General features: G+C 59.2%; 1 protein-coding gene across 3 annotated transcripts in view; it reads right to left on the bottom strand.

Moving 5' to 3' along the window:
* Positions 1 to 13,430, bottom strand: part of TFCP2L1 (transcription factor CP2 like 1) — a 64,408-nt gene that overhangs the window by 13,822 nt on the left and 37,156 nt on the right. For 2 of the 3 annotated variants that reach the window (XM_061183082.1, XM_061183088.1), the window contains 7 exons: positions 13,250 to 13,402; positions 9,585 to 9,695; positions 7,002 to 7,093; positions 5,061 to 5,109; positions 4,886 to 4,979; positions 2,613 to 2,703; positions 1,713 to 1,816 (listed from right to left, as the gene is read on the bottom strand). In XM_061183082.1, the coding sequence (XP_061039065.1) occupies positions 1,713 to 1,816; positions 2,613 to 2,703; positions 4,886 to 4,979; positions 5,061 to 5,109; positions 7,002 to 7,093; positions 9,585 to 9,695; positions 13,250 to 13,402 (694 nt within the window). Of the gene's footprint in view, positions 1 to 1,712; positions 1,817 to 2,612; positions 2,704 to 4,885; positions 5,110 to 7,001; positions 7,094 to 9,584; positions 9,696 to 13,249; positions 13,403 to 13,430 lie in introns of all 3 variants that reach the window. The other variant, XM_061183073.1, reaches the window with a different exon arrangement.

Below are 13,430 nucleotides of genomic sequence, written 5' to 3'. Positions count from 1 at the left end.
TGGGGGGCACCAGGAGTGTCACCAGACAGTTGAGATAACAGGGACCCTGAGGCTGGAAGCAAAAACCCAAACCAGTCGGGGAGGAGCAAACCCCGTGGGTGACCTGCGGGGGATGAAGCGATACCCAGGAACTTCAAGTCCCATAAAAAGTAGAACACAGCTGGATGAAACAAGAGGTGCTGAAACTCCTTGCTCAGCTAAGGAAGGAACCCTTGGTTCAACAAATCTGATCGGCGGCCTGGTATGCTAAAAGCACGTGCGCACACACGCACACAAACACACATGCACGCACGCACACACGGTGGCTCCCTTTGAAGGGGTGGCAGAGGCCATGGGGTTCCAGCCACACAAGAGACTCGCCTTCCCAGGATTTCAAATAGGATGACAAGCACCCAGACCCTGTTCAGAGAATGTGGTCGCTGTGTAACCTTCCTTCCCAAACTAATGCCGGGGAAGAATCCCAGGCCTCTGTTGTAAGATTCCTTTTTATAACAGCATTCTCATTGAACTTTTCCCCCCAACTTTTCAGAGCCAGTTCTACTTTTTCTTATTTTACTCTTGGACTGCTGGCAGAAAAGAGCCAGAAGGATTGCAGTGCGGCCCTCTGGCTGTAACCTTTTGTCTCTGGCCTTTCCTGTCCCTGGAGGCACGTGGGGGGGACCAGCACTGCTCAGAGCCAGCGGACGGTCAGTCAGCCACTGCTCAGAACTCCTCTCATCGGGGGCCGCGTGGGGAAACGAGAGGCCCTCGAGCGGGCCAGCCTAGGTTCAAATCCCAGCGCTGCCGCCGCTAGAAGCCAGACCTCGGCGCTCTCCACACCTCTGAGGCTGGGGGTGTGGGCTGGGCGCCTGCCCTCGCCACACGTGCAGGAAACCACGAGACTCGAGCTCTGTCCTTCACAGACTGACCGTGGCGGGAGGACCTGGACATTCGCAGAAATGTCCTGAGGCCCGGACGCCAGCTGCCAGGGCCCGGAGATTTGGACCCTGGCTCTGCCACTCACAGCACTGGCATCTCGGGGCAGCCGCTGTGCCTCAGTTTCCCCCACAGCGAACCATGAGCAGTTCCTGCTAGGGGAAGAAAATGGAACGCCCTTAGCCCAGGGTCTTGGGCATCCTTGCTGATCTGGAGGGGCCCACAGAGAGGTACAGGGGGCTCTCTCTGCAGACGATGCAGAGTCCAGACCCCGCAGGTGGGGCCGGGCAGGCAGCTCATCAGACTCGGCACTCAACGCTCAGAAGCAAGACGTTGAAAACTGCCAACCCCAAGGAGCCATGTACCCCAGAGGCGCTCCGAGACCCCCTGTGCAGCGACCGAAGCAAATGGGAAAGTCTCATCCAGCTGGGGGAACACACAGGAGGACACGCTCCTGGGAATACAGCTGTCACTCGTCACCAGCCGGGGAGCCAGAAAGCCCAACTTCCAGTTCTACCATGAGTAGCTGAGTGGCATTAAGGGGACACATCTCCTCTCCAGCCCTGTTTCCCCAGGTGGAACATCAGTAACCTGGACCAGCCATTCTGGGAGATGATGCCCACCCTAAACATTTCACCCCCAGGATGAAGTACAACAAGAACTCCTCCTGCATGAAAGGCGCATCAGGGGAGGCGTCCTCAGCCGTGGACTCGTGCTGCCTCTCCTTCCTGTGTCTCTTCCCGTTACTCTGCCGCCCTCTATCCGGCCCGGGGTGGGGGGCGCACCCCACAACCCACCACACAGATTGGGGTCCCCGCCGCCGTCCCGCTTCTGCTGCAGGGGCACGCGGCTCTGCTCCAGCTCCTGGCAGACGTAAATGGTCATCTTCGGCCTCACGTTCCTGGCAGGAGGAAAGGAAATAAACAGCAGGTATGAGGAACCGAGCTCTGTTGTTCCAGAAAGTTCCAGAACACAGGGTGGAAAGAGCAGTAGGAGGGACTTAGGGGGAAAGAAAGAAGGCTACAGGGGTACAGAGTGCCCTTCATCGAGGAGCTGTCGGGGACAGAATCCCGTCTGGAAGGACCTTAACAGCTTCGCACAGGCTTGCTGGGGACGGGGGATGGACCATCCCCTCCAGGTCCTGCAACCTGCCGAGAGGGGGCTCCGCCCGGGGCACCAGTCTCAACATAGGAGGTTTTCCAGGGTGACAGTCAGAGCAAGCGCTCTCTCCGGCTCATTCTGAGCTCATTTCATCCTCACACACCTACGATGGAGGCAGGACCACCCTCCCCTTCTACAGATGAAGAAACTGAGGCTCACGGGGGTTAAGGGTTTGGCCCAGTTGCCAAGTTCCTAAGAGACAGATGTGGGATTCAAACCCGGAGTGAAAACTGCGCTGTCCACGTTGTGCCTATTTAGACCACACCGTCCACGCCTGCCCCCCCCAGCAGGAGCAACAGGAGGCAGCTGGAAGCCCAGGACCGTGCAAGCATCTGAGAACCGGAGGAAGCGGCCAAGGGGCTGAGACTCAGAGGCCAAGGCCCCCGTCAAACAGAGAAGAGGGAGGGAGAGGAGGAGGGGGCTCCCAGGCAGGGTGGGCTGCGAGCCACGGCATCTCACTTCCCCGCGGGGGCCGCCACCCCACTCCTGGCGCCTCCCAGCCACACCCTGTGCCCCCAGCGGGCACCGACACCCACCTGCCTTTGATGGCGTTAAAGAGCCGGATCCCATCTGCAGGGCCACAGATCTGGACCAGGTCATCGCGGGACATCTTCAGCAGGTCAGCACCTGGGCAGGTAGATGGGGCCGCCTGTGACCCGGGGTGCAGGGGAAGGGCTGCACCTGCAGACCCCGGGGGAGGGTCGAGCCAGCCTCACCCTCAGGGGGTGCAGGCGTCCCACAGGGAGAAACAGCAAGAGCTAAACAACGTCAGGAGACCACAGCCCCAGAGACGTCAGAAGCTCAACAACTGGCTTCACAAAATCAGCGGAACCGACGGGCATTTGCAGAAGTTCAGAAGCCCTCACTGCCTGTGGCTGCCTGGCCCTCCCTCTGGACCTTTTATTGGCATCACTGTCAGAGATATATCTTATCAGTATGATTACGTGTGCACGTGTCTGGTAGACGAAAGCTCACAGCTCCCCTGCCGTTCTGAATGCACCCGGCACCCGTGCACCCAGCGCCCAGGTCAAGAGGCAGGACATTCCCACCACCCCACAGGCCACCCACCTCCCCCACCCTCACCTCTGCGGAACTGCTCTCCCCACTTCTCACATGCAGAGGAGTTTCGCTTGGCTTTTAGCACCTGTGTGAATGGAACTGAACAGTATGCACTTTTCTAGGTCTGGCTCTCCCTCCAAGTTCCGTTTAAGGGCTCATTCGTGCTGCATGTAGCTGTGGATCATTCATGCCCACTTTTAGGTAGTATTCACTGCACGAATAAAGCACAATTCCTGTATGCCCTCTCTGCCGATGGGCTTTGGGGGTGCTCCCAGTTTGAGGCGATCATGAGTAACTGTCTGTGAGCATCCTGGTACGTGGATGAGGACGAGTCCGTTCCTCGAAGCCCGAGGAGTCCCCTAGAGGCTTGTGCCCGGGGGACTCCGCAAAGCACAAGGATGCCATCAGCTTTCTGTGGAAAACTTAACAGCCACGTGGTCTAGAGCCACAACATCCGCCCCCATTTCCTGCCACAGTTAAGATACAGTTTTAGGTACAACACTGCAGGTACACTGGCTCCCCTTCCATAGGGAATAAAAGCCAAACTCCTTGCACTCTCCAAGAGGGCCCCTGGGCGCCTCTCTGACCTCACCTGCCGCGCGGCCCACTCAGCCCCATCACCGGGGCCCTCTGCTCCGTAGCCACACCAGGCAGGCCCCACCTTGCGCCTGCCCTCTGCTTGGAAAGCTCATCCTCCCACACCCACCTGGCTCGTGCCCTTGCCTTTCCAGGCTTTGCTCAAGGACGCCTCCTTGGCACAGCCTACACCACCCCCTGCTTAAGGGGGAGGCTCCCCTCCACCCTCCTCCCGCCCAGGCTGGCCCAGGTCCCTCCACCAAGCCTGCGCATCCCAGAAGGGACACGGCGTGTTGAGATGGGCGGTTTACACCTCCGCGCTGACTCAGAGCTGCCCGAGGACAGGGTCCCTGCCTGACTGCCCTGATACTGTCTACCCCCAGCACAAAGAACACGCTCAGAAAAGCTGAGCTCAGACACTTCCCTGGCAGTCCAGGGTTAGGACTCGGCCCTCTCATTGCGGGGGCCCCGGGTTCAATCCCTGGTTGGGGAACTAAGATCCCGCAAGGCGTGCGGTGCAGCCAAAAAAAAAAAAAGAAAAAGAATAGAAAAGCTGAGCTCAAAGACCACGGATGGGGTGCTGGTTCCCTTCCGCTGCCGCAGATGTCCTTGAGGGCCAGTCTTCTGGTTTCGGCCAACACTTGACTTCCTGTCACTCTGGACCGACTGCCGGGGAGCAAGGTTCAGGGCTGTTACCCTGTCCCCCAGTGCCCCCGGCTCAGGGCTGCTGTCTGATGGGACCACCAGCAAGGGCCTGAAAAACCTTTAGAGAAGGAAGAGCGGCTTTCCCTTCTTGCCTGTGGCTGTACCGCCCTCTCCCGGGTCACGGCTCTGGAGACAGCATGACGAGCAGCGTTTGCGAGGAAAAGGCTGGGAGGTTTGCTGAGTGTGCACTGGCCTGTCGGCTAAGGGGCTCTTCTGGGAGAAGCAGAGCCCACACTGCGGGTGAGGGGCATCTTGAAAAGGCTCCCAGACGGTCCTCCCGCAAAGCCACGCTCGGCTGGACACCTCAGGGGCAGGAACCGCCCACGAGCCCTCGGCCCAGGGCCAACACACACAAGTGACCACACGCCTCTGGGTCCCCAGGACAGGCCGCGGCCCCTGGGGAGCCAAGGGCACATGCTGACCGTTCCGAGGTCCTCGCGGGTTCTGAGCACCATTCAGAGATGCTCACCCGAGAAGCTGGCGAAGAGCCGGCAAAACTGGGAGAATCTGTTGCGGTGGAGCCACTGCTGGGCGTCCTGCATGGAGGCCGAGGGAAGCAGGTGCTGCGGGCAGAGAGGACAGGCCTTGAGGGGGAGCTCGGTCTGCATGGGACAGGCAGCCAGCGCCCAGCCGCAGACACTTACGTCACTGCCCACAGGCAGGGCCTCCACCGGGTGGGTTGGGGAGCTGTTGCTGAAAGGAAGAAGAGAGGTGGTGAGCGGCGAGGAAGCTCCTTCCCGGGATGGTGGGCGGTGAGGAAGCTCCTTCCCGGGATGGTGGGCGGTGAGGAAGCTCCTTCCCGGGATGGTGGGCGGCGAGGAAGCTCCTTCCCAGCTGAGGATGCTCCTTGCCGGCCTGCCCTTCACTTCCCTCTGCTCCGGGGCTCATTTGAAATGAAATGGGTCCTCGAGAAAAATACAGACCTGTTCCATCCCTGGAAAGCCCTAACAAAGCCTCTGGTGTGGATGGGGGTTCTGATTAACTACACACCCTCACGCCTCAGCTAAGGCTCCGGGGCTTGTTTTGGCCAGATGCTGTGGTCCCCACCCCGAGCCCCAGCCCGAGGGAAGGGCAGGTTGACCAAGCAGACCTGGACACACGCCTCACAGGGACTCAGTGCTGGGACAGCAAAGGGCCAGCCACACCCAGGAGAGGGCAGAGGAGTCCCTCGGGGAATTATTCTGCAGCGAACAAGCACCCACAGTTTGGCATCTGCCACGAGAAAACCATTCTCACGTTTTTCCCCAAAGGGAGGCAGAGACCTGAACGCCTGGGTTTTTAAGTCAAGAGAAAGACACATTGAGAGACGACTATTCCAGATGGACAGTGGCGATGGTACAACTTGAACGAACTTAATATTACTGACCTAGCCACTTAAAAATGTTAAAATGGCAAATTTTACGTTTTGCGTATTTTACCACAATGAGAAAAAAACAGATCCCTGAGAGGATGACCCCTAGACCAGTCATCGGTGACTACAGATGCACGTCATTAGGGTGTAGGGGGTGCCAGGGACTTTATACATGTTCCCCTGACCCTGCGTGGAATTCATGCTCCCCTGGTAGTGAGGAAACCAGAGCTGCAGGAGGTTAAGGAACTTGCCCCCAGAAAGGTGCCGATTTAAGACTAGGTCTGCCTGAATCTAAATATGACAGCCCTTCCTTGTGCCCCCTCTCAAGGAGGACTGTCCTCACCTTGTAAATCAAGTTCATGTCTCGCTTGCCCATCAGTAGTTATCTCTCTAGCAAGCATGGGCTCCATTCTGCATGTTCTACCCTCACCTGTTAAACCCGCCTGGCATCCTCCCTGCCTCACCCTGCCCCCACGAACAGGATGGGCAGAGCCGTCACAGTGATGCCGCGGCCCTGGGACAGGTGGGACAGCTGCCCGCTGGTCCCTGCAGCCCCGTCACCTCGGAGTCAGCACCGCCTGTGCCTTGGCAGGACTGGGTGACCAGCAGTGAGGCCGCTTCTGTGCTGCCGGCCCTGACCCCAGGGGCAGGGAGGGTCCTGAGCTGAGTCCCACTGCCTAATGACCATGCACGAGGGTGCAGAAAGATCTAAGAAGCCCCTCCAGGGACCTCCCTGGTGCTCCAGGGCTTAGGACTCGGTGCTTCCACTGCAGGGGGCGCGGGTTTGATCCCTGGTCAGGAACTAAAATCCTGCAGGCCGCTTGGCGTGGCCAAAAAAATGAAGCCTCTCCAGCCGCTGCAGGGTCCAGAGGTCTGCCTCCTGAGGCCCCCAATGTCCAGGAGGTGGGCTTTCCCCTGCGAGGCACTAGGCAGGCCACCTCAGGGGGCTGGCCCAGGACCCCCGCAGCCCAGCCCACTTTAACCGGGGGACGGAGAGGGTGCTTGGTGCTCGGCTGCCCTAGCAGACAGCCTTCCTAGAGGTGTGTTCAAGCACAAAAACCTATACACGTGATGCTAAAAATGGCTGTGAATGTAACACCAGTCAGCTGCCCTGAAACCCAAATCGATGATGCCAGGCTACAAAAGGAGCAGAGACCCAGGGAGGAAAGTGAGGAAAGGAGCCCACACCCGTGCTCACTCCAGGGACCGCAAAGGGAAGAGAGGGTGCACGTACCCTTCGCCAAGGCCGAAGCTGTTCGGAGAGCCGTTGTAGCTTGGGGACGAGGCACTGTTCACCTGGTACACCACGTCGGGCCACGGGGAGCACTGCAGAGAGAGAGCACAGGGCAGCAGTGGCGCCGGCCGGGCCACTCGGTGCGAAACCACGATCCTTCCACACCCAGCCCGCACTGGCCCGGCGCTCGGGGACGGGCACACTGCTAGGGCCACACCGAAGAACCAGGTAGAGCAGAGAAGAGACAGTCCCCGGAGCAAGCAAAGCATGGCACGTGTCTGTCTGAGCTTCCGAGGAGTCAAAGCAAAGAGGGAAACCTCATCGGTCCCTTGATTCCTGGGTCCACAAGAAAAGAGACTAAAAAGCAAGACAGACCAGTTGCCCACAGGCAGGTCTTCCCGGTGCAGACAAATGCACGAAACAGGAAGCACGGGGCCACAGGCCACTGCCAACAGAAAATCGCCAGTGAAGCTCAGCATCAGAATCTCCCGATGGGCCTCAGCTGAGGGGGACAGACGAGGCGTCTCCACACTGACCGGGAGCAGCCCCCTTCCAACCCAAGTCTTCGCGCATTTACTGCATTTCAGGAGCTCCCCCGCTTGCAGACCAGGGAGACGCAGCAACACGAAAGCTGTGACCCCTGAACTCCAGGAACTTCTTGTGCGGAAGCTCAAACGAACACGTGAGAATCCCCCAAGGAAAGCAGAGACGTCGGGCGCTGCCTGGTTGGGGGCGGCAAGGGGCAGCCCGCGCACCAAGCATTCACTGTTTCCCTTCCCTGTGACGACACCGCTTTGGACACGGCCAGTCGGAAGCATTCCTGAGATTTACTGTCACCCACCCGACCACAGGGTGGGTCAATATTTAACTCTGTTACGAGTGAGGCCTGGAATGCGTTGGTGCCGAATCCCGCAGCCCCCGGTGGGGGGGCGGGAGGGGAGCAGGGAGGCTGATGAACAGACAAGAGGGGATCCGGCAGCTCCCAAGGTCACAGGCCAGCTGTGGATTTCAACACCTGGCCTGGGACAGGGGCTGGGACGTCGCCTGGAGCACGCCAGGGGACCTGTCCTCCAGCAGGGGAGTCAGGGGAGAGGCAGGGGCGGGGAGGAGAAGGGTCACCGGGGTGCGTCACCAGCACACACCAGGCCTGGGAAGGGCTAAGGGTCCGAGCACGGCCCCACACCGTGCAGAGCTGGCTCTGCCCTGCTGCCAGGGGGCAGGACTCCCTGGGCCAGGGCTCTCTGGCCACCGTCAGCCTCGATCCTATGAAAAGCCAGCACGCAGCTGTCTGCGCCACAGCATTAGCATCCCTGCTGCACATACTCTTCTGTGTATGGCTTGTCTCTCTCACACACACACACACACACGCACACACACACACTCACACACACATCCTCTCACACACACACAGACACACACACACACCCTCACACACACAGACACACACGCGCGCGCGCGCGCACACACACACACACACACACACACACACCAGTCTCTTAGCCACCCGGTGCCTGGGCCTCACCCTTAACCCAGACTTAACCCCACCATGGTCAGCACTGGACCTGAGGCATCCACGGAGGGCCTCCTGAGTAAGTCAGATTATTCAGCGAACGAACCCAACACCTGATAACTGGCCCGATGGCAGGACACAGTGGGGAAGAGTTGTTAAAATCAAAAACAGAGCCCAGTAAAAGAGGCAGCAGCAGCAGTGACCCGTGACCGGAGGAAAAGGGACCTGTGGTACGAAGCATCTCAGAGGTAGCCTGGACGGAAGGACGGCTGGAGCAGGCTGGCATCGGCGGCAGGGCTGAGAGGAAACACACCCCAGTATCCACCCAAACAGCAAAGAACGAGAGTTATTTACAGTCTCTGACCCAGCAATCCCCCTCTGAGAACAGACGCTGCAGACATTCTTTCCACGCGCAGAACTACACTCGCACAAGGTGTTCGCGGTACCCTGTGTGAAATGGCAAGAGCCTGGAAATAACCCAGTGTCCACCAAAGGGCCATCCAGACAACGAAAGCTATACGGCTGGATAAAGAACTAGAAAGCTCTTTATGAACTGACAGGAAACAGACTCCAAGAGAGGCCATGAAATAAAGACAGCCAACCACAGAACAGCGTGTGTGTGTACCGTCGGGGGAAAAAAGCGCGCATGGGGCAAACGTGTATGAATTGGCTTCATCTGCAGAGAACGTTGGGCCAGATACACAAGGAGCCGGGGTCGCCTGCTGCCCCGGGGAGAGAAACCGAGGCCAGGCAGTGCTGGGAAGGATATTTTCTGATGGAGATGCTCTTATACCTTTTGAATTTGGACCACATGAATATATTATCTATTCCAAAAAACTAAAATAAAAATAACCTAATTTTGAAATGCGCAAATGGCAGCAGAGAGCTAGAAGGTACTTGTGAAACACCTCCCTGGACACCGGGCCTTAAATGAAAGCAGCTCCAGACAAAGGAACACACCACGATTTAACGGGCGCTCTCGGAAGAAGCATTCACCCCAAATGCGCACTTTTCCAAGGATCTAAACCAACAGCACCCTTGCCGCCCCTGGCAGAAGGCTCCGGCTGGCTCACCTCTGAGAGGATGGTGGTTTCATAGGACGGCTGGTACTTCTCCTTCTCTTGGGCCGTTCTTTTCTCCATCTTCTCTCGGTCAGTCTTCTGCTTCCGGTCAGCTCCCTTTGGCTGTAAGTGCAGAGCACAGGGGTCCAATGAGTTCAAAGCAGGCAGAGGCAGCTGTCGGGAGGAGACCCAGGGCTGAGCAGTGCCCCCCCCCACAAGGCCAGCACACTCCCCACCTCACCCAGAAGCCCAGGCAGGATCTCACGGACAAGAAAGCATCTCTCTCACCTCCCAGGCATCCGACACACGGGCCTCCCGCCCGGAACCCTTCCCCACCCCGAGGGAGCTCAGAGCCTGCTACAGGGTCCTACGGGGACTCTACAGGGTCCGCCCAGCTGCTCATGCAGAAATGCTTGGAGCAGAGCTTTACCAGTGGCCACTTGCTAATGGAGAGGACCCCTCGAGAGCCTTCCGTGGGTTCCCCGTGGAGAGTGACGGGAAGTGGATGAGCTAGGAGCTGCTGGCCGGGGCTCGGTCTACACTCGCAGGCCATCTTGGCCATCGTGGGGACCTCCTTGCCCCCAAATCCTAGGACTACGGCCACGCTCCCGGCTTCCAGCCCAGCAGGCCCAGCTGAGGGGGACCATCCTGACCACTGGGACTATCCCCCCCTGAGTTCAGGGTCTGGTGGTCGGGGCCAGATAGCAAGACTCCGCAGGGCCCAGAACTGAGCGCTTCACTCTGTAGGCAGTGGACCACACGCAGTGGGCAGTCAGGGAGGAAAGTTCATCCTCAAGCTCGATGGCGCCTCTGGGATCATCCTAGCGGGCACCTTCCTCAGGCTGCAGCTTTTGACTCCCAGCTCAGGAGATTTTAGGAAATAGCCCTCGGGGGGATGCCCAGGCTGGAGGGAGGGAGGTTTGCTGGGGGTCCTATGGGGACGTGAGTGAGAGATCCGGTGTCCAGTGGGAGGGCCGGGCATGCGGCAGCTGGACCCCCGTCATCTGGTTTCCCTGCTTCACCTCCGTTCTCCTGTCCCAGAAAGGAGGCCCTTCTTCCCGGCCCAGAAGCATTACTGGCAAAGCGTGGCCCAGCCTGCCTGTAGGGGGCAGCCTGCGGGCAGCCAGTGGGGCAGGGAGCGGCCCAGACACCCCCATGGACCCCCAGGGCAGGGCTCCGAGAAGCCAGGGCTTCCCAGTAACCAGGGTGACCTGAGACGAGAGAGTGATGGGCGGTTCGGCTGGGCTGTGCCTGGCGCCAGTGCACACCCGTCTGAACTGCTGCTGGCGGGGGTTGCTGGCCAGGCCACCTCGGGCATTCTGGGGATCCCGCTTTGGGTAACAGAGACGCCTACCCCCCTGCAGGAGATGGTAAGGCAGCTTCCGGCCCAACTCCCCCAGTAACGCCTGGTGTGCAGTTGAGGAGTTGAGCAGAGCCCCCACTTCTGAGCTTCCACCTCGCGCTGTAGGAGGGGAAGCTCGCGGGAGCCATGGGGAGGGCTGGGCATCCCTGGCGCAGACTGCTCCCCCCTCCTACCGCCCGGCCCGGCGCCCATTCCCAGGGCACGCGCTCGGACAGCAGTGGAATCACACTGGACACACCCACCACCTGAGGGCAGAAGACAGCCGGTGGAACCCTGGACCTGGTCTGTGCGTGACAGGGAGGGGCTGGGACTGCAGGACAGGCAGAGACCACCTGCTGCGCAGCCTCGGAGCTGTGAGCCAGAATCACCCTGGACCCCGGAGCAGACCCAAGACCAGTGGCACCGGTGGACGGGGTCGGCAGACGAATGCTCCCCAAAGATGGCCACGTCCTACTACCCAGAGCCTGGGAGGATGTTACCTTACAGGGCAGAAGGGGGCAAGGTTGCAGATGGAATTAAGATGGCCAACAACGTGAGATTAAAATAGGAAGACGAGCCTGGATCATCCCGGTGGGCCCAGTGTAATGACAGGGGCTTAAAATTGGAGGAGGGGCGAGCAGGGCAGTCAGGGTGATGCGTGTGAGAGGGGCTCACCTGCTCCAGCTTTGAGGATGGAGGAGGGGCCACAGGCCAAGGAATGCGGAGGCCTCCAGAAGCCGGAAAGGGCAAGGGAAGGGAGATTCTCCCCTGGGGCCTCCAGAAAGGAATTCAGCCCTCCTGATGCCCGAGTCTAGCCCAGTGAGACCCGGTTCAGACTTCTGACCTCCAGCATTAAAAGATAGTATGTAGTACTGAGCCATTCAACTTTTGGTAATTCTTTTACAGCAGGAAGAGGAAACAAATATGGGGCAGAAATGGAACTTCCTTCGGAGGCCGGTTTCAAGGCTTCATAATGATGCAGCGGGTTTCTGGAGGGTGCTACCGCCCTGACAGAGAAGACAAACTCACGCTCCCCCCACCATCCCTCCCTCCCCACCCAGGGCGGCAGCACTAACTGACCAAGGTGTCCCAGGGCACGGAGCCCGGCCAGGGCCTCAGAACCCTTTGCCCACAGCCCTCGGGCGGCCAGACGCTATCAGTGGGGATGAAGCCAGCCGCCCGGCTGTGCGGCCTGAGTGCAGACACAGGCAGCTTCGGGGCCTTCCAGCCAGTTGGGAAACAGGCCAGATCACCACTCCGCCACCAGGTTGATGGTTCTACCTGTGGGCACTTATTTCCACATCCCTCCCGAGCTCAGGAAGATCAACACTGACCCAGCTTCCTCTGGAACGAGGCCCTATTTCTACGGCCGCGCACTCTGGCATCTCCAGCCCCAGCAGACGGAACTTTGTCGGCAAGTCCCCAGGTCCCCTGATTGTGAAAGACGGGAAGGACGGGGAAGGCACTGGGGCTGGTCCGCGCCCCGTCCTGGGGCACCTGCTGGGATCCCCTGGCCGGCGGGCAGGTCCAGCCTGCTGGCGACGGGGCCTGTGGTCCTGCTCGGCACCTGCCCGCCCACCCAGAGGATGGATGGTGCGGGGTCCGCGGCCACCCTCCCTCCCCGCGGGGCCACCCTGAGCTGCACCACTGTGGACCGTCTTTAGGAAATACTCTGTCCAGACAGATGAGGTGAGAAGCAATGGCAGGAGACGGCAGGGGGTGAGGCGAGAAAGGAAAAGAAGGGAGGTACCAGGAGGCCACTGCACAGGGACAAGGGAAGAACACCCGTTGGGATTAACACATACACACTACCATATGTAAAACAGATAACCAACAAGGAGCTACTGTGTAGCACAGGGAAATACTCTGTAATAACCTAACTGGGAAAAGTATTTGAAAAAGAATAGATACATGTATATGTATAACTGGATCACTGTGCTGTACACCTGAAACTCACACGACATTGTAAATCCACCATACTTCCATAAAAATAAATAAATAAATAACATCCATGGTCAGGACCCACACGGGAGGTTCTCCTAACTTGATTTCTAAGGAGAATCTAATGGGCAACTACAGAATCTGTGGCCAAAGTGCTCGGGAGGAAAACAAAAATCTAAAACTGTGCCAATCCCAGCACTCTGGTCAAGTAGAGCCGAGCCCGGCCGTCTGTGGGGAAGAAAGCAGGCAGGCTGGCTCATCAGAGCCCAGGCAGGAGCCCCGGGCTACCACGGGGACGCCGCACTCCCTGCTGGGCCTCCGCGTTTCGGCCTCACCGTCCCAGGCAGGGCGAGGGGCCGGGTGACGGCGGATGGAGCTGGCGGGGCCGTCCTACCTTGAACACCTTGATCTGGCAGCTGGCCGAGTGCAAGTGTTCCGTGTACTCCCCATTCTCATTCTGCTTGAAGGTATCGATCTGCACCCGAAAGGGCACGCCCTTCTCGCCCCCGTGCTTCCTCGGGGTGAACTCTGTGCTGATGCAGTGCACCTGCAGGGGACGCGGGGGGGCAGGTAGC

Source organism: Eubalaena glacialis, chromosome 1 (genome assembly GCF_028564815.1).
Source record: "Eubalaena glacialis isolate mEubGla1 chromosome 1, mEubGla1.1.hap2.+ XY, whole genome shotgun sequence".
In the NCBI taxonomy this organism is placed as follows: Eukaryota; Metazoa; Chordata; class Mammalia; order Artiodactyla; family Balaenidae; genus Eubalaena; species Eubalaena glacialis.
Note: the sequence above shows the minus strand (reverse complement) of the source record. Positions and strands in the feature narration are given on the sequence as shown.